The following is a 22,043-nucleotide window of genomic DNA, read 5'->3' as shown; positions in this document are numbered from 1 at the left end:
ATAATTGCCAAAGGATAAAAGTTCGCATGAGGTTATCAGAGCTGTCTAGGCACGAGTTTTAGTTAAAAAGATATATTGCTCACATAATGACATTGAAATCCCAATCCTTCCAGGAACAAGCCCTACTTCCCTTATTCAAATCTAATTCAAACAACCGGTTGTTTTTTGTTGTTGTTGTTGTTTGACGTTCTCAATACAGAATGTTTGTCAAGCATAGGTCCTTGTCTCTTTAGATGCATGTGAAAACGGGTACCTCAGGCTATTATGAACAAATTCATAAACAAATGACACTGAAAAAGATATGCAATCGCTGTAATCCTGTTCTGGGGTTTAAAAACACATTTTCAACTGAATAATGATTTAGTGTCCCTATAGTATAAATATTACAGAGAAATGTTACTTAAACTCTCACACTCACTGATATTTGTTTGAGTACTAAATATGCCTTTAATTTGCAGACTATAATATAAAGTTAGATTTATATATGGATTTTAGTTTTTTTAAAATATAGCTTGTTCAATGAACTTAAGGAAAACCTTTCCACGCAATTAGTTTAGGTTCGTACAAAAGGACAATACAAGTTCATTTAAACAAATGAACACACTTATTTCCTGAGTAGGAACAGCATAGCATGGAATTAACAAGAAGAGACTGATCTCAGACTGATCTCAGTTAAGTGAAGCAACTCACATGATCATCATCCACATCCTAAAGAGAAGTGCCACTCTTTAACCACAAAACTCAAAAAAATAAAATAATAGAAACTCTTCTAAATCCCCAACATAAACCAAAGGTCTGTAAAAATATACCTTGTTAACATTAAGGAACTTTATGTATATTATAAACAGGTGTTTTACCCATATTTTGAATTACACATTTTATTGTGTCAACTGATTAGCAAAAATGTAAACACGAGTAATGGCCTTAAAGACTTAAAGTCAGATGTTTTGTGTATAATATCTTGAAACAATGTATAACAGCTGGATGCTGTTAAAACTGCTATGAAATATAGATGTTGGTGTACATTTGCTTTGTCTTCAAATTATAAATCAGAGAGTCAACAATAAAGGAATAGAGGAAAATAGGGCAGTTGAGTATGAAAACCACACTGTAAATCGATGGGAAGTATATCTAGTTTTACAGCTGCAGCCTGATCTCCTTGTTTAAAATAATAGTTTTCTAATGCCAAATTTACACTGCAAAGGTGACACAGAAGTGCCTCTAAAGTGGCATTTAGATGTATTTCCACAGATTGTTTAATGCTGTTCAGAGGTGACATAAATGCATCCACACAGAAATTACAATGGTATACTTTTCATATGTGGGTTGCGGTGCATCAGAACAGGCATAATTTAGCCTTTATCCGGTATTGCATCTTTACAGGCATAGAACAGCCTCAACTCGGCTGTGTAAATAATGCACCGGAGACCTGATTATAGCACTTAAAACCTGGAAAATTCAGATTTTCATGATATGTCACCTTTAAGATAACTAAAGATAGCCAAAATGTGACTGTGATGAAGATATGATGTCTTAGAGAAATGTGGATAAAATATCCACAGAGGTTACATCTAGTTAAAAATACACCTGGGTGTTGATATGAAGCTACATACCAAGTGATTTGAGTAATCCATAATGATAATCCTGTACAATGATAGCCAACAGTATCACTATACAGACATAAGAGGACAAAAGCTTCAAGGTCCTGCAAAGGCTAATCTGAGAGAAATGCCCGCAAAATACTATTCGCTGGATAGCTGGCCAATCACAGCACACCTCGCTTTTTCAGACCAATGAGCTTTGTAAAAATCGACGCATTTCAGAAAGGCGGGGCATAGAGGAGAAACAATAATGTACAGTATGTGGAAAATAATGTGTTTTTTGAACCTTAAACCGCATAAACACATTTCATTACACCAAATACACAAAATAATGTTCTTTTTAGCAGCATCATATGACCCCTTTAAGATTTTTTAAACTTCAAACCATTGCTCTCGTCAAAAAGTCATCCCATCTAAATTTGGAGAGAAATATGCACAAATCAAGCACCGTTTACAAGCAAAAACAGTCCAAAAAGTGTTCTAAACAAATATGTCTTTGGATTTTGATGTGAGAGTACAAAGGGGGTGGACATTTTCACTGGAGGAAGCCTTATTATGGATTTTGACCAGAAGAGATGGTTTAAAGTTAAACCATCTTTAATGATGGTTTTATTTCTTTTCACTTTACAAGACATTAATTGATGGACTGGAGTCATGTGGATTACTTGTGGATTATCATGATGTTTTTATCAGCTGTTTAAACTCTCATTCTGATGGCACCCATTCACTGCAGAGGATCCACTGGAGAGTGGAGAACAAGTGAAATAATGCTAAATACTGTTCCAATGAAGAAACAAACTCTTCTACATCTTGGATGGCCTGAGGGTGAGTAAACTTTCAGCAAATTTTCATTTTGGGGTGAACTTTTGCTTTAAGTATTATTCGGTTTTACTTAAATACTATAGTACTTTTTTTGCACATCTGCCTATATATTCAAATTCAAACTACAGACCACCATTATTAAACTTGTTTTTCAAATTGACATGATAGGAATTACACATCAGCTGTTATGAGAACTACAAAAATGCTCAAAAGAACCCGAATAATTAAGCTTTATCAGCTCAGGTGGCCACGAGCACACTGGTTCCATGGGTTCATTTGGACACTGCCATTTGAAAAGCAGAGAATTCTCAGAGAAGAGGCTGAAAAAGCGTTAATGTTAACCCACTGTGTCATCACAACAAGAGTGCAGCGGCACAGTCTGATACTGACACTAACACATTGTCCAAGAGTTCACTGTCCACTGCGCGACCTTCTGCCAGTTTAGTGACTCAGAGTAATCACGTTACTCCATTTCAGTGCACTAAAGTGAAGCTTTCAGATTAATTGTCTTCTAAAATTGCTCCTCTCTGACATCTTCTCCATCGATGCAAGAACTGCCAGACGTACATAGCATTGCTCATTCCAGAACAAAAGCAGCAAAACACATTTATTTGCACCTTAAAGAGTCATGAAACACCAAACTACTTTTTCTGAGATTTAGCAGAGGTATTTGTGTTGCACATCATAGAAGACAATGTTAGCATACATTGATTTAAATTTTTGTAATTTTTAATTTTAACGTTCATAGACCGAAGGAGTGTTTCTTTTTGCTTTGTATTAGAGTTCGGCACAAATGCAATTCATTCACTTAGTGAAACAGGTTTTTACAGGTGTTTACACGCAAACCATCAAAAGAATTATATAAACGCCGCAAAATAAGCCTTAAAAGTTATTAGACGTGCAACAGCACGTTCATATTTATATTTTTTTGATGCAGAGTGCAAATTCAAATGGCTGTGCATTTATTTGTTGCTTTAACTCAATGGGAGCGAAATGAAACTGTCTGGAACTGAAGTTGTCTGTCTCCCCTCTTCCCCCTCCACTCCAAAGCACACCACTCCCACTTTTGTAGCATTTTTCAAAACTGTGGTGAGAAATAACCGGTGCTGAAACAGGGGTTTCATGACCCTTTAACAGTGATTTTATGAAAAATGTATAGGGCATTTTTAGGTCTTATAAAATATACATATTTTCAAAAGACGTGCACAATTAAATAAGAAATATGCTTGTTTATCAAAATTCAAAAGACGTTTACAGGTTCTCCTTTAGAAATTGGCATATAAAGCCAAAACCAATTCTGCTTATAATAATAACAATCACTGTAGAGAAAAAGCCGCTTTCAGATTAATGGATTAAAACAGAAGACAGACAAAGTGAACACTTTGCTTTCAAGCTTTGCTACCAGGTTACGACTGCTGGTGGATTTCCTGTTAATGACAAAAGCCTTTTGTAAAGACGATTATATTTTGTTTTGTTTACTTTTTAGCTAATTACCATTATCACTGTTCATTGCTGCAGATTTCAAAATTATGTTTACTCAACAAACCAATAAAACAACAGCATCTCTCGAACATATGTGGGACAGAACATAGGCCTACTGGTTGCATCCTGAAATACTGTGAGCTTTTCCTTTTCTTTAATGCTATCTCTGAATATATACAAGATACACTGGCTGCCATTAGAGGTCGTATACAGGTTGTTCTGGCAAACAAGATTTTCCTCTATAGTCGACACATTTATCATTTACAAACATCCTAATAACAATCTTCATAATGCAACATCTGTGTATGTGAATCGGCATTAGGGCAAACAGAACAAAAGGAACACAAATAGAAGGAACGGCTTCACAAGACAACGACTTGATGTAAAGTTCAATAATATCTAATAAACTAAAATCTTTATATTAATATATAATCACACTCAAATGAGAAAAGCTGAAGAAGGGCCCTAATAAAGGGATGCCATCTAGCTCTCCAACTACCCATCTTCATTACTGATGTGATAAATAAGCAAGCTTTAATATCAGTGGCTTTAATAATTTGGCTCTCCAAATTAATGACATCTTCTGTAACCAAATTTGATAATATTATATCCTGCTAATTCTAGTGTAAAAAAATTTTTAGAATTTTTTTTTACAGAAAAAAAAATTATAACTTGCTAATAGGTTCATTATAAGTCACTTTATACCCTCTCCAACTACCCATCTTCATTACTGATGTGATAAATAAGCAAGCTTTAATATCAGTGGCTTTAATAATTTGGCTCTCCAAATTAATGACATCTTCTGTAACCAAATTTGATTTTAAATTTTTTACAGAAAAAAAAATTATAACTTGCTAATAGGTTCATTATAAGTCACTTTATACAATATGAAAAACTGTAAAAACAATAAATAAATAAAAACATTGAATTATATGTAATTTTACTGTAAAACAATTTTGTTTTTTTGCAAGAAAATAAGTAAGGCAATGTACATTAGGATGTTTCATGTTATTTAGTTAATGTTTATTTTACTATTTTTTGTGTCTTGTGTTACCCTTATGGTATAGAAGTACTGGCCATGTTTTATGTACAGGCTACTTACAATCAAGTATATTTTATGTAAGTATATTTGAATGTAAAGCAGATTTTGACAATCTTGACCATGAAGTTTAGTGTTATAAGTAAAACATGCAGGCACCAATATGCTATCTTGCAATACTTAAAACATTGTCATTGTTTATGGTGGTCTCTGACAACCACTGCTGCATTTTTTTTTATCATACATTTAGTAAAATCTAGTAAGATATCACATTTAAAAAAGTATTTTGCTGGTTAATCAGTTTACTTATTTAAAATGAACATTGTTCAATTTCTAAAGTATTTCAAGTTAACAGTTATTTTAAAATTCACTGTTAATTTAATGTTAAAGGGATAGTTCACCCAAAAAATAAAACATTCTGTCATCATTTACTCATCCTCATGTTGTTTCAAACCTGTATGACTTTCTTTTTCTGTGAAACATAAAAGAAGATAATTTGAGAAATTTCTCAATATTTTTTTTTGTACAATGATCAACGTATGGTTACTTGCGTAATCCCAGTTCTCTAAAAAAAGAGCAAGGTATCTCACTATGGGAAATGCCTTAGGCATGATAGACTATGGAAGCACCAATCACACCACGTCTATCTGCAGGGCAAATCAATCACAGCTCATGACCAGGAACCCACCCCCTTCCAATATATACTGCTGAAATGGCATTCTAAGCACGCTCTTCCCCAGTGCCATGCAAGAAGGGAAGCATGGTGAGATACCTCACTCTGTTTTCAGAGAACTGGGGTTCCGCCAGTAACCTTACGTTCTCTTTCAAACAATCACTCAGTATCTCACTATGGGAATGATATGGCCAACTCCTGTAACGCATGCTTTCCGAAGCTGCCGGACAGACCCGGCGTAAATGAAAGATAACCTTTCATTTCACTCACGAGTCAACGGCACAGTGACATCCAGAGGGTAAAATATGATAAATGTATGAGGGGAAGCCCAGCAAGCTCTCCTACCAAAATCCCCTTGAATAGAGCCCACGACGTAGCCATACCTCATGTAGAATGAGCCCTTAAGCCCACCTGGGAATCGAGACCCATAGCTGTATAGGCCAACTCAATCGCCTCCACCATCCAATGGGAAAGGCGCTGCGAGGAGATTGGCTTACCCTTACATTAAGCAACCCATGAAACAAATAACTGATCATTCTTTCTGAATGACTGTGTCCTATTTACATAATGGCATAAAGCCCATACCGGATACAACATGTGCTTATCACACTCCTCCTCCGAAGCAAATGGAGGGTGGTATTGTCTGGTGGTGATAGTGCTGCTTCTATGCACCTGCTGAATACGTGTGGAGCTAGGCTTAGCCCAAATGGAAGAATAACAAATTTGTACGCTTCACTCTGAAAGGAAAATTTAAGATACTTTCTGTGTGCATGGTAAATGTTTATATGAAAGTAAGCATCCTTGATATTGACCACGGAAAGCCAGTCGCCCTTGCGGATCGAGCGAGTAAGAACTCCAACCGTGAGCATTCTGAATTTTGTACTTTCTTAAGTGCTTGTTTAGAGCATGCAGGTCCAATATCGGGTGTAAACCCCCATCTTTCTTTGGAATTAGAAAATCACGGGACTAATAGCCCTTCTGAGTTTCCCCCACTGAAACTTGTCTTATAGCTCTTTTCTCTAAAAGGGAGGCTTACTTCTGCTTCCAGCACCCAAGCCGAATCCCCTGTTGCTACAGATGCTATAACCCTGTTGAAAGGAGTGGGTTTTACCTCAAACTGAAGCCTGTAACCCCTGGTTACAGTCGCAAGGATCCAATGATGAGCAGAACACCCTCTCCAAGCCTCCTGATAAAGAGCCAGCGGGTTCTGTTGAACCGATTCCATAGATTGACCTTTGGCACCATCTAGCTGACAGAGAGAAAAATGGCCAGGATATGTCTGGCCCAGAGACCATTTTATCGCTTGGATCATTGTCCTTGGGAGAGGACATCACAGAAAACCCTTTGTGCTGTCTGTCCCTCCCGTGTGGAGACCTAGGTATACCTCTTTTTCTTGCTAGAAGGGTGTGTGGACCTAGACTTAGCGACGGCCGCTGCGAATGACTGCTTTCCTCACGGTTTACTACTGCTTGGAGCAGTGGGGGGGACGAGCCGTCTGCTCTGCGCTCTGGGGTTTTGCAGTCCTGGACTAGCTCAAAAACCTCCTGTTCTGCATCGGAGGAACAGGCCACTGGGAAACAGGAGGATGCTGCGTTTTCTTACACGGCATGCAGATGTCAAATGCCTCACCTTCCTTCTTTTGAAGGTCGCATCTCTTTGTTTCATCGCCGCATCGGCCAAGCCGAATAAACATTTCGGGCCCTATTTTAACGATCTAAGTGCGTGGTCTAAAGTGCACGGCGCAGGTGCACTCAGGGCGTGTCTGAATCCACTTTTGCTAGTTTAACGACGGGAAAACGGTCTAAACGGGTTGTCCTTATTCTCTTAAAGGGGTCCTATGATGCTGCTAAAAAGAACAGTATTTGGTGTATTGAAATGTGTTTATGCGGTTTAAAGTTAAAAAAACACATTATTTTCCACATACTGTACATTATTGTTTCTCCTCTATGCCCCGCCTTTCTGAAACGCGTCGATTTTTACAAAGCTCATCGTTCTAAAAATATTGCGCCAGACTTTAGACCAGGTTTGAGTTGGTCTATGGCGCAGTCTATTTTCAGTTCCTCAAAATAGCAACGCACCAACAATGTGCCTGAACACACCTCTTTTTTAGACCAGCACGCCCATGGGCGCACAAACGGGCACAAATGCATTTGCTATTTAAACAGCACAGCGCAGGACGGGAAAATGAGAACTGCGTCGGGCTGAAACTAGCAAAAACACTTGCGCCGCACCTTGCACAGCATTACGCCGGGTGTATGATAGGGCCCTTCAAGTCCACCGGAGCGTCAAGAAAATCTAATTTCTCTCTGTCCCCAATGCTCGAAAGATTAAGCCAGAGCGACTTCTCGCCCGCATCGGCGAGAACCATAGTATGGCCACAGCTCTGTACGGCACCACTCAAGGTAAGTACATTGCACAGCTCCTCCAAAAGCTCAGCTTGATAGGCCATCAACAATGAAGTTGCGTTAAGGGCCCGCACGGCTAGCGCCATTGATTTATAAATTTTATGGTACATGGAAGCAGTGAAGCATTCCATTTTCCCCGGGAGGGAGGGGCTGGCAGCAGAGGCGGTGCCAGGCGTGGCCGTGGCCACCACTGACCTAAGCTTGGCCTCCCCTTTGGCCACCCCACTCACAACTGCAGTTTTCGTCACTTTTTTTCCTGACAAGAAGTGCATTTATTAAGACGCGCAACCGCCGTATCTCTTTACGACCACATCAAACGGGACTTTTCAGATGCGCACTTCAACATCGCCTGGCACAAGTCAAACGACCGTGGAAAAGGTACAGGAGCCAAATGAGCTTCAGTTGAACAACAGTGAACTGCGTCTGATGAGATGTTGTTAGGCTATATGTCAGTAAAACAAACTTTCCTGTCCTGTCAGCCGTACTGTGCTTAGGGCGCACACTCTTCAGTATGAGGCACATGAACCATAGTATGGCCACAGCTCTGTACGGCACCACTCAAGGTAAGTACATTGCACAGCTCCTCCAAAAGCTCAGCTTGATAGGCCATCAACAATGAAGTTGCGTTAAGGGCCCGCACGGCTAGCGCCATTGATTTATAAATTTTATGGTACATGGAAGCAGTGAAGCATTCCATTTTCCCCGGGAGGGAGGGGCTGGCAGCAGAGGCGGTGCCAGGCGTGGCCGTGGCCACCACTGACCTAAGCTTGGCCACCCCTTTGGCCACCCCACTCACAACTGCAGTTTTCGTCACTTTTTTTCCTGTCATCAGTTAAGTCATGAAATTACCAAAAAGACGATTAAAGTTGCAAACTGTGCATGCATGTAGGCTATATATGCATCACATTAAAGAAAGTCTCTCAAATGCATATAAAATATAGCCTATTCTGAGAGATCACAATATAAGGCGCAAGCTGATAGGCTATGTATTTTTTATTTGTAATTTAATCCACAAGTAAAAGTGAGCACAGTGCACTTATACTAAAAAATATACTATTTTTTTTCTCGTTCATTTGTAAAGTACAAACGAAAATGAAACCATTTAAATGCATAAAATACTAAAACAGTCCAGTACTTTACAGTGAAACATTTTTATATTGAAATAATGAATATTTCTGTGCCACCCCAGACTGGTTGCTGGCCCCTCCCTGGCCACCCATGTGAAAACATCCTGGCTCCGCCACTGGCTGGCAGATGAGAGAGTGGTCCGCCTGTTTGGGTGCAGGTGGTGAGCCACTGGCTGTTAGGGAGGGTTAGAAAGCCCGATCTTCTCCATCTCGTTCACATCCAGTAAAGACTGTGCCCCCCCAGACTGGTTGCTGGCCCCTCCCTGGCCACCCATGTGAAAACATCCTGGCTCCGCCACTGGCTGGCAGATGAGAGAGTGGTCCGCCTGTTTGGGTGCAGGTGGTGAGCCACTGGCTGTTAGGGAGGGTTAGAAAGCCCGATCTTCTCCATCTCGTTCACATCCAGTAAAGAGTAGCCCTTGACAGACACTCTATGAGAGAAGGGCTTATCCCACGATCACTTCATCTCTGCCACTGCATGCCGGTAAAGCGGGAAGCAGTTGTTTCGCTGGGGGAAGGCCTTTTACTGTCGTAAATATCCCGTTTAACTCCCGGGTCCCCCGGAATTACTGGTCAAGCGATGTTAAGCTTAGCTACTGCACATTTACAAACCTCCACTAAGTCACAATCCATCACATTTGACGGCAGATCACCAGTCTGTGTGCTCACAGGCCTGGACGCTTGGGCCACAGACAGGATAGCGTCATCCTCCTCATCATCTGGCTTATCTCTGAGGAGGTGAGCTAACATATCGCCCTCCTCATCAACCCCCCACTCCCCGCTCGCCCGCCTTCCTCTAGCAGCTGTTGGTCGAAAAAAAATTGTCTAAGCTTGGAGGACTCCGAATCCTTAATATCCCCCCACAAAGAAAGATCCCACGGGGGAGAGGGTTGAGCCCCTTTAGCCAGAGGGATAGCCGAGTGACACGATCATCTTTAGAGGATGTGGCCACCCGAAGCCTTCATTCCAAGATCCTTGCCTGCATGACCCGACAGTGTGCACAACTTTCTGCATCCACCAATGCAGCCTGAGCATGCTTAACACCCATGCAAGTGATACACATCGGATGGGGATCTCTACCGGAGATCATGAATCCACAAGCTGCCGGACAAGAGCGGGAAGGGGCATCTTTCCTTCTCTCCGCCGCAATCTTAGACACCGACATGGTGGACAAGTCAGACTTGTAGCTCGCCTTGACACATTAGCTATTGGAGACTGCTCTATTGAAAGCGATGTAGAGAAACTCAGTAACAAGCAAACAATCAAACAGATTGCAACTGCACCGCGTTTTGCAACGTCAACCTTAACGGTATGTCTGTGATCTGGATCAGGGCAACCTAGGTGCTGAAAGAAAGTCTTCACAGGGAAGAGATCAAGAATGCTGTTTCAGGCATCACAGCAGTATATATAGGAAGGGTGTGGGTTCCTGGTCATGAGCTGTGATTTGTCTTCCCTGCGGACAGACGTGGTGTGATAGGTGCTATCACGCCTGAGGTGTTTCCCATAGTGAGATACAGAGCGATTTTTTGAAAGAGAAACAAAACTGTTTGGTTAACAACATTCTTCAAAATATCTTCTTTTATGTTCCGCAAAAGAAAGAAAGTCATACAGATTTGAAACGACACTAGGGGAAGTCAATGATGACAGAGTTTTCATTTTTGGGTGGACTATTCTTTTTAGGAAAAATTTCCACAATTAATTTGATTAGTTTGATTTAAAGTTACTGTCAAGTTGAACATAAATGGTTATGCAGCCATACACCATAGTCTGAAAAGAGTGTTAAAGATCTTTCAAAACATCTAAAGAAAGAGTGAAGAGATTTTGGATGTAAAAAGCATGTTAATTTGTATGATGGTGTTAGTTCAGACCCTCAGATGACAGTTTGTTGCCACTGAACTGACAGAACACAGGAAGTCAAACTCTTGTTAGCTGTTAAAGAGTCTTCAAAAGGCATGAAAGACACAGGGCAAAGTGCCAAGGAAAGCGCAAGGGATGTTTTTTTTTCTCAGAATACAATCGTATGACAAATCTTGTTAAGATTTCAGTGAAAGAATAGACTCCTTTAGATGCTTTCAGCATTCTGAGAGAAAAAAAATCAACAATAGTTTGACTGGGTTTTCAGCTGTGTAGTAACAACCAGCACAAACAACGCAGCTCAATCTTGTGTTCTCACACGCTGGGCGTTGCCATCTGTGATTCTGAAGACCATGTGCTCCACAAGCTTCAGGGGAAGCCTGAGGTCTGGCTTGGAAGATTTTAGAGTGCCTCATGAAAAGGCTTTATCGTCCTTTTAAGATAAACACTTTAGCAGCAATAATAGACCAGGAGAGCTTCAACCCCATTCACGTCGACCACAGCTGCAAAGCCACAAACAGCTGAATCTGGTTTCGGTGGCCACTCTTACCCCCCGTCCTCTCCCCGAACACACCAGTAAATTTCACAGCTGTGACTCTGGCACGGGACCAGGTAGTGTCTGACGGGTTTAAGATTAGCCACATGAAACGACTCTTCCCCATCAAGTATATGTGCGAGCTGGAAATCTCAGGGACACATGTCCTGAAGGTAATGAAGAACATTCCACAGCGTCTTCATTCAAATAGAAATACTGTAATCAAAGTACTTTTAATGCAGACTGAAGAATGTCTTGCCTTTCGGGATTGCTGAGATAAAAAGAAGGGACATGTGAGTCTGTAACTCAAATAACCCTAATCTCACCATAAATTATCTTAATAAAAATGACACATTTGTTTCATAGTGTCACCAGTGAGATACTGCAACTCTATAGGCTTCCAAGAACAGCTTTCAGTACATTGCCGTCAAGGGAAAACAACAATTAGTCATCGCTGATTAGTCAGCTGACATTTGTAATAATTCAAAGCACTGTTTGGAAATGAATCCTTAAAGATGCACGAGGAAGGAGATGTTTTAAATATTTAAAACAGAGCATGAAAAGCTTGTTTATCTGGTCAGATTATATATATTTTTTTTTTTTCAGTGCAAAAGTAAACTTTTTAAATGGGAAAGGATGGGAAGACTATAAACAAGTCCGAGATTTCATTGTCAAAGTGTGCAATACAACATACATTTTGGGTAGTGATATTAAAAATATATTAAAGTTCTATAGCAGTTTTAAATACATTAAAGTGAATTTCATAACAATATTTTAATGCACAGTATGAGAAATTAATATTTATTTTGAGATTTACCCAAGATAATCTTAATGTAAAAAGGTAATCTTAATGTTAAAATAGGGGAAATGAGCATGGTCAATATACAATATTCAATACTGTTTGGAAATGAATCCTTAAAGATGCACGAGGAAGGAGATGTTTTAAATATTTAAAACATATATCCCTAATATCCCTAATTTTTGCTTTGCTTGGTTCAAATTCTGTAAGTGTCTTTGTCCCTTAGTTCCGCTGGAAGACATTTATATTAGCTCTGGCAGATCAGCAGCAAAGCGAATTTATTAAATCAACAGAAGCTATTATTTTATATCTTGTTTGTATCAGCAAAAGAATCAATGCTCTAAATATGAACCAGTGCATACCCTGTATCTCCACTTGCAATGCATATCAATACAGTGAAGCCGTTGTGTAATCATTACAACTTTGTCTTTTTAAATCCAATTCTCCATGTCAAATTTTCAGATTTGATGTGCAACGAGTGGAGACGAGGCGGCCCTGTTATACTCCATGTTGTACAAATTTGGTAAAAGGGGTTATGGACCATTAATCTAAAAGTCAATTTGCTGCACATAAACTGCTGTCTGTAATGGGATATCACTGATGATCTGCTCAGTGAAAAATCCTAATCGTGCATACATGTTTGATGGATTTCTTTTTCCCAAGAGGTGATAATTCATGTTAAATATGAGCTGAATTGATTCAGTGAGAGACTGAGCTGTACTAAGCGCATTTGACAAAGAAAATAGGATGAGCGCAAAAGAAAACTATTTCTATATCTGAAAACTGTTTGATATTTAATTTTGATATATACTGTATATGTATCTATCAATTTCTGTCAATATTGGATGTATACATTTAGATAGGTTTAGAAACATTGCTTCCTATTTACCAATCAAAATATTTACAAGGAAGGTAATACTCTTGAGGACCACAATAAATATAATGGACCCTGAAGCCCTAAACAGGGAATAAAACCCTTTTAATTTTTATTTATACTGCTTGTATCTTTTCCTTCAGCTTCAAGCTTTCCATCTACGTAATACCATAATTACTGTCATTTTATATTCAGCAGACCTGTGCGCTATTCATATCCTCTCTTGATAGTAGCATTTAGACTCTAGGTTATATTTTACCTTGTCGGTTTTGTCAAAACATTTCACCTTTAGCTGACTGTTTTGGATGGTTAGTAGGAAATGTTTTGCAGAACATTGCCTTGTAAGTGTAGATTTTCAACTTTCAAGACCACATTTACTTTTATGAAGCCATTTAGATCAAACAAAACAAATGAAATGTAAAAACAAAACAATTCAACATGAACATATAGTCATTATTTTAGAATTCAGGCACTTACAAAAGGCAGCGAAAAGGAATGTGAATTAAACCGCATTGAACATCAGACTACATAACTCAGCATCATTCAGAAATCCTATAATTGGATCAGAAAATGGGACAACAGAACATACGCTAGCTCCTCAACATGGCAACAGTATGAAAAGAGGTTCTGCATAATAATAGCCATAAAACTGGCAAGCCAGTAGCTGATCAAACCAACCAATGTACTAACTGAAAATTCAAAAAACATGAGAAATATTACAAACAAAAAAAGCTTACCTATCAGTTTCAGTCATGTGGCCTAAAATACATTTTCATATCAGCTTGTTTGTCATGACTTTTAAGTGTTTATATATATTCTAATGTCAGAAAAAAAGCCTGCTTCATCACACGAGAATAATTCAACTATTAGTGACAGCATAGAATACATACACTGAAATAATTCTTTATGCACCAAGAGCTTGTAACACTCTAAAGAGAAAGGAAAAAATGAAATCGCATCATATGACCCCTTTAAATTATGACATATCTACATTATGGGTGTTATGAACCTAACTGAAAAAGGTAACGACAACTGATATGTAATTTTAAAAACTTTCGGCGAAACATTTTGTGAATAAATGAACAAAACCAAAGTCTTACAATGACCTTTGCCCTCTTGAATAAAACAACTGTAGATAGTACTTGAAAGACAGAAAACTATAATGTCATCTCTAGTCAGGTAAATGAACAGCAATATCACTCTTTTTCGACAGACACAGAAGTTTTAACTAGTATCGTCACATCTCACAGCACAGTAATATGTGAACACGGTCATACAGAAATGTCATAAAACATAAATATAGCTTATTAAAGCAAATATAAGTGCACCATCATCTTGTAGTACACTAAAAAATATATACATTTTACATAAATACATGAGCCAAAACATTTAATATGCTCTTCCTCGTGTCTAACATCAACATTAAATTTTCATAATCATGATGATACAAATGTATTTCAAGTATATATTTCACAAGAACAAAAGTAAGTCTAAATTGTAAGAAAATTCTGTAACTTATTATATATAACATATATTAAAACATTCTGGTATTTTCTTTAAAAAAGGTCAAAACACTTTTGTTGAGTGACATTCAATAAAAATAGCCTCAGTTAACAAAACTAAGCTTTTTAAGATCCAATAAAATGCAGCATGGGTCAAAGACGAGATGTCACCATTTTGGTGTTCGCATCAAATTCCATTTACAAAAGTCATTTTGAATGCATAAAAAACATGTTGATTGCAAGTAAATTGTCTACTTTCATATTTTAAATGACTTTTGTGAAAATAACATGTCAAAATATGGGGGAAATAATGTTCTAAAGTGTAAAATCTTTTCCACGACATTCTAATTTATTGAGATGCACCTGTAATCAGATGGCACCTGGAAGACTGTGTGGTGCTGCAAGAAAAGTGACTTTATTGCTCTTAAATATTTGATAATTTCACCTTTCCATGGTGTGGCAATCCTAAATTACAAAAACACGTCATTCAGTGAAATGGCAAAAAACAATATACTTATTCTGACCAGTACTTAGTGAAATAGATAAAAGAATGTGATCATACTAAATATTTTTATATTTTAAAATGACTTTCACTTCCTTACAAAAACTTCTTGCTGACAAATGGGTAAAACCTAGTGGTTTGAAGGCAAAGTATAAAGATTTAAAAAGGTATAGATGTATAAAGGTATTTGAGGGCTGCACTGCATCCTTAAATATAATCTTTTAATTTGTCATCAAATGATTCTTGTTTAAAATATGCCTAACAAAATGTATGGTATAATTATTGTTACACTGAATGACATTTTAGTGGGTGTCTTGTGTAAATTATGGTTAAAAATGTCTTATAGTCATTATTTGTTTGCTCAGAAAAAAAAAAACATAAAATGAAACGGTATACATGGGGGGAAAAAACATTTAAAGCTGTATTACACTTTTTTATGCTTGAACCCCCCTTTTCGTCTTTGATCCAGTATACAAAAAGCAAAGGAAAAATATCAATCAGCATCATCATTTTCCAAAATTCGTTTCCAAAGTTTGAAACCTGGCCCTTTTGTAACTATTTGAACAAAAGTCCGACAAGGTGAAGAAAAGCAAACATGTTAGTTCCAGTGTTTTTGCAAGAGAACAATCAAGAGTAAAGACTGCAACCCGAAAATGCGTTACTAACAAACAAAAGCTTAGACAAACAACTCATCGCCTGCACTGCGAGCAACGCGACGCGACAAACTCGAACGCTCTCTTTATAATCTACAGCGAGCGCAAAAACCTTCGGACAAATTCGTTGATTATAATGGGAGCGCTCCAGTTTTGACGCGTCGCGTAGGAATGTGATGTATAGACAACAACCCTGTCATTATGAATAACGAAACTAAACGATTAATTGGACTTCTTGTCTAAAAGCCCTCTTAATTACTTAACAGTGAGACGGGCTTAAATGAAACTTAATGTTGGAGGACAGCACGCTAAAAATATCGACTTTAGCCTAAAACTTAATTCTTTTAAACGCACAGATTCTCTTACCTTGAGTGGTGTCGTGGATTTAAATGACAGAGTTTATTGGTAACACACACTGCTGGTCCGGTGTCGTTTCTCTGTTGGATACATGGGAAGAGCAGCTCATTGTACTGTCATCATGAGGAGAACACCTGGAATAGAGCAGACTCATGCAGAACTGACACAAACACTTTTGCCATGAAGTTTACGTAACACCACCATCCGCTGTCAATGGCAGTGTCACAAAACCTTAAACGCTGCCTACATAGACTGCATGTTTATGTATCATAGTCAACTGAACTGACGCACAACGCGTCTTTGGTTCTGTAAAACATGCTGCACGTACCTGTAATGCTCAAAAATGCGGGTTAGGAACACGTCTATGATGTCCGTTATGCTGTTTATATAGGCGGCTCACTAGGTTTTGTAACATGGCCAGTGTGCTGACGTAAGGCATGGCTAGAACAACATGGAGTTTCTTAAAGGGCTATGGGCACATGTGGAACATGAAAACCCATTATTAAAACAGTGGCCCCAAAAAAACATTTAGACACTTGATCTTATGAATCTTACTTGAGCTTATATATCTAACATGTGAAATCAGCAAGTGAATGATGCTAGAGCTTTTCTAAGCACAGACTTTAGTTTATTTATGAAGTCAGTCCCCCTCAACATCACACAGGTAGCTCATCACATTGACTGACTAGTTTATGGACATACATTTGACAAGCAGAAAGTTTCAGAATACACTGTCATAAACCACATTGTCTTTTCTCTAACAGTGTTTTCATGCTTGTGCCTAGTTCTTATTGAATTAATAAAATAATATTTTGTGAATTCAGCAATCCCTTCAAACAATGCCAATATTGATATTATTTTGAAACTGCACTTGCATACAGAAATAAACTCACTTGTTTATTTGTTGTCACAAAAGATCTATGCGTATTCAATGAACTGTGTCTACAAACGTTTGTTTTTTTACAAGGTCTTTTAACTCACAACTAATCAATTACAGTTTTATCTGTCACAATTAATTATATGAATATTATGAATGAACTATAGGCCTATCCTAAAACTGGGAATAGATCATATGGAATTATAAATATATTTTGATTTTATACATTTGATTTTGATTTTCAATTTTAAGAATTAAAGAAATGTACTGATAATAGAAATAGTGAACAGCTCTGAGGCATCTTATTCCAGAAAACAATAGGCTTTAGTGTTGTTATTGTTAACTAAAACTGTTAAAAATTAAATTAAGCTGAAATAAAATAAAATATAAATATTAGATGAAAAACTTAAAACATAAATGAAAACTGGAACTGTTGCTTTGTGCAACTAATTGAAATAAAGAGCTACTGAAATTACCAACACTAAAATTGAAATTAAAAATGAATTAAAAGATAAATATTTTTTTAAAATATTAATATGAAAATAAAAGCTAAAATATGAATACTGTAATATACACATAATACTAAAATAACACTGCTAATTTAAGACATTTCTGAAAATAAATAAAATCTGAAAGCACAACCGACACAACAGAATTCAATACAAATAGATGAAAGGAAGATAACAGAATGCTAGCCAACCATATAAATGCAAGGCAGTAAGCTCATTGGCTGCATATGCAGCATGAACCAATCAGCTTGTGCCAAGTCGTTTAATTCTCTGAATGTCATCAGTTACGTTAACACCCCATCAGAATGCGCCATCTAGAGTTTCATGACTGAACTATATATTCTAAACAATCATTTTCTTCAATTAAGTGATCATTCAGTAAGGCAGGTTTCTAAAAAAAAAAACAAAGGTATGATGGGTCAATACAACAGCTTACTTCAAAAAACTGCTACTTTATTTTTAATCTTAAGATTACACAATCTTAAAATACAAAGAAATGAAAGAGGAAAAGAATGTCTGAATTACACACAATTCAATAAATATCCTCTATAAAGAAACCCTTGAAAAAGAGCCCCAAATAATGATGTTAGGGAGGCAGAGGTGATATGCAGAATAGCTTACACGGAGTGACCATTTTCCGAGAACGAAAGCAACGACAAGACAACTGCAAGTGCTGTACAAGTATGCTACAGAAACACCCATGTCACATGACAAAGGCACCTGGGACAAATTAATTGTTCTGGCTGTTTCCATCATCATAAGCATTTTTTCTTCAGAAAATTTGAATTTAACTGTTCAACTACATAAGAAAAATTCATAATCTGTCCTTTTAAAATGACTTAAGGTTTGTGCATCTATTACTATTGCATTCATTCTTGTATGTGAGACCACTTCACCATGTATGTATTATTACAGAACATCATTTAAACAGCTTTTGACATCCAAAGAAAACACCATGACATATAGTTTTGCATTATTGTTCTTGAAACTGATTAGCAATAACACTTCACATGAATAAAGGTGTTAAAATTAGGATGCCAGGTGAAATGAAATATCTGGCCACAGCGACACAGTCTGTGCAGAATCATATTCTCATTCGATAAGTGCTGTTCTTATTTGAACATGTCATTGAAGGCTCTACCAATGATCATCCTTCGGACCTCACTGGTTCCAGCTCCTATCTCATAAAGTTTAGCATCTCTTAAGAAGCGGCCCATTGGGTAGTCATTAATGTAACCATTTCCACCTGTGAACAGACGCAAATGTGAGTCAACTAGAGCTTGAGTCATAAGACCTGGGCTTATTGAATTAGCAGGACTTAATTTGCTGACGATTTGACACAATCGTGAATTGTTCCATTTTTTTGTTGCTGTCATAGCAACAGGACCAGTCTAACATTAGCTGTTCAAACTGTTGGATCAATATATAAGCATTGCAATCAATCAACACATGAAAGCTCAATTATCTCAGGCAAATCAAATTTGCATGTATGTTCAAAACACAAAGCATCTATGGCAACAGGTACAAGTTTGACTTGTTTGCCGTTTATACACCCAGTAACTCCATGCTGTGGTAAGAATGAATAAAGACAGAAGGTTTGGCCCTGATCTCTACCTAAGGTACATCGGGAGCTATTTATTGTAGCTTTTGCTGTGCTAACAATTAGGCACTCACCCAGGCATTGAATTCCATCCAAGGCAACGTGAGTCGCGTTCTCAGCACAATAAAGGATTACCCCAGCACAGTCCTACAATAACATCACAAATCAGTACTGCTACTACACACTCTGCAAGCACTGTATGCATCATTTCCAAGCCGATATGTAACATTATAAAACAAAGCAGTCAAATAACATAAACTGGGTATATAGCTCTTACCTTAGCACTGAAGTGGCCTTTGTCACAAGCACGGGCAACGTTGTATAAATACTGTCGACATGAACTAAGCCGTGTGTACATATCAGCCATTTTCCCTTGCATTAGCTAGTCAATGGGGAAAAATTATTTTGATTAATTTTATTGCCAAGGGAACAAATAACTTTACATAAATAAAATTCAATTATGTGTATAAACACTACCATTCAAAAGAGTTTTTTTTAAAAATGTTTTTGAAAGAAGTCTCTTATTTATTTGATCAAAAACACAGTAATATTGTGAAATAGTATTGCAATAAAAAAAACTACTTTTCTATTTTAATATATATTAAAATGTAATTTATTCCTCTGACAGCAAAGCTGAATTTTCAGCAGCCATTACTCCAGTCTTCAGTGTCACATGATCCTTCAGAAATCTTTCTAATATGCTGATTTAATGCTCAAGCAATATTTATTTTTAAGATCACAGATTAAAAGGGTTGTATTAGTTTCCATAAAAATATTAAGCAGCACACTTTTTCAGGATTCTTTTATGAATAGAAAGTTCCAAAGAACAGCATTTATTTGAATTGGAAACATTTTGTAAGAATGGAAAAGTCTTTACTGTCACTTCTGATCGATTCTTGACAAATAAAAGTATTAATTTCTTTGAAAAGACCCCACACTTCTGAAGTATAGTAATATGGTTCTAATTATATGTTTAATTAATAAATTCTATAATGTTTATTACTGTTAAAGAAAGTTATTATAAAGCGATACCTATGGTTTATGGTGAAAAAAGTTTCCATTTAAAACCAGTTTGAACTTATTCAGCATTTTCATTTGTTGGACATGTAACAGGTTGTTGAGCGCACATATAGTGCGACACTTCTAAAGCCTGGGAAACACCTCATATTAAAAGTATTATTAAAAAATACATGAACCCGGAAATACCATGGCCGAGTGTTTGTTGGCAAACAGTAATTTCATCTATTAATAGACAAACATTAAACATGTTGAACAAACAAATCCTCAAATATTTCAGAGTGAAAAGCATACCTGGAAGTGTCCGATTTTCTGTCCAAAGGCTTCACGAACATGTAGGTAAGGAATTGCATGGTCAAGCACAGCTTGCATGATGCTGAGGGAATGCAGAAAATGGTCAAAAATAACTATTAGACAATTTACATTTCTAAGCATGCTACTGAAAATAAACAGAGCAACAATTACCCAACAGGTCCGGATGCCAGGACGAGTCTCTCTAGGTCCAGCCCACTCATCATAACATATACTCCTTTATTTAACGGGCCCAATATCTTTTCCTCTGAAACCACAACAGAACATTTTAAAATGTTGTTTGGACCTCCAGCATATTCAGACATAAAAAAATATGCATAATAGACTTCTCACACCAGGGATTTTGCAGTCTTCAAAGATGAGTTCACAGGTGTTAGATCCTCTCATTCCCAGTTTATCCAGCTTCTGCGCCGTGCTAAATCCTGGCATGCCCTTCAAGAACACAAGCACAATGATTATGACATGCTTATCTATTGAAGCTGCTGCCTTCCTGATCAACAGATTAAAAATGAAACATTCAATCAGAATCTCAACGCTAGGTGTAATATGATTTCAGACTGAACTGTAAACGGTAATCAATCATTCAGTAGGACGTGGTTCAGCTTTTCTAACCTTCTCTACGATAAAAGCAGTGATGCCACGGGCTGCTGCCTCTGGGTCTGTTTTAGCATACACAATCAGAACATCTGCATCTGGTCCGTTCGTAATCCAAAACTTATTACCGTTCAACACGTAATGATCCCCTTGTAGATGACAGATAAAAGGGAAAAGAATAAGACAGCCAAACATGTGTTGTCAGGGCTTGTCTGGTTAGCAATACTCATTTAGCCCTTGATGGTACAGTAGATGCCTCAACTACACCACTCTAAGAGCAAGATGCATCTTTTATTTAGACAACCATTCAAAAGTATTTATGTATTCTAATGAAAGTTTTTTCAAACAATATAAATCACTAATATGTCATTACATTATAGTAAATGATTTGCTAGTGATAAATTTCTTTGAAAAGCCCTGCAATGGTATAAATAAGCATCAGCCCGACCGATATGGGTTTTTTGGGGCCGATGCTGATACCGATATTAGGGCGTAAAAAACCCGATATCGATATTTCGGCCGATATTCTTTGTGTAGGCTATATCACAGTACAGTATATTCAAAAGTTTGGACACACTTCCCATTCGTGTGTCCAAACTTTTGACTGGTATACTGTATATAGAATACAGTATATACATAAACAGAATATATATACATAAACACATTTTTTGCAATGATAACTCAAATGTGGTAATCAAACACGTGTGTGTCACTATGTGACAAATAGGCCTATGTAATGGAAGCAGGGTATTTAACAATAAACTTTATTATTCAAAATTAGTCTGACATCAGTGCACTTAACAGTAAACTTCACTTATTATAAATAACTTAAAAAACACAAATAGAACTAAATATATATAACTTGAATTAAGAAAATAAACAAGGTAACTGTGTAGGGCAAGCAAGCTA

The 22,043-nt window shown here is 37.3% G+C and overlaps 1 protein-coding gene across 1 annotated transcript in view; it reads right to left on the bottom strand.

Annotated features, from left to right (window-relative positions):
- Positions 1 to 17,894: 17,894 nt before the first annotated feature.
- LOC107733087 (isovaleryl-CoA dehydrogenase, mitochondrial-like) overlaps positions 17,895 to 22,043 on the bottom strand; it is a 17,184-nt gene continuing 13,035 nt past the window's right edge. Inside the window, 7 exon segments of the mRNA XM_016544580.1 lie at positions 17,895 to 18,857; positions 19,286 to 19,358; positions 19,489 to 19,593; positions 20,523 to 20,604; positions 20,694 to 20,787; positions 20,876 to 20,972; positions 21,153 to 21,283. Of these exon segments, the coding sequence (XP_016400066.1) occupies positions 18,724 to 18,857; positions 19,286 to 19,358; positions 19,489 to 19,593; positions 20,523 to 20,604; positions 20,694 to 20,787; positions 20,876 to 20,972; positions 21,153 to 21,283 (716 nt within the window). The 3' untranslated portion in view covers positions 17,895 to 18,723.

The sequence above is a fragment of the Sinocyclocheilus rhinocerous genome, unplaced genomic scaffold, assembly GCF_001515625.1.
Source record: "Sinocyclocheilus rhinocerous isolate Xijiao unplaced genomic scaffold, SAMN03320098_v1.1 scaffold8, whole genome shotgun sequence".
In the NCBI taxonomy this organism is placed as follows: domain Eukaryota; kingdom Metazoa; phylum Chordata; class Actinopteri; order Cypriniformes; family Cyprinidae; genus Sinocyclocheilus; species Sinocyclocheilus rhinocerous.
The sequence above is the reverse complement of the archived record's forward strand: the minus strand, read 5'-3'. Positions and strand labels throughout refer to the sequence as shown.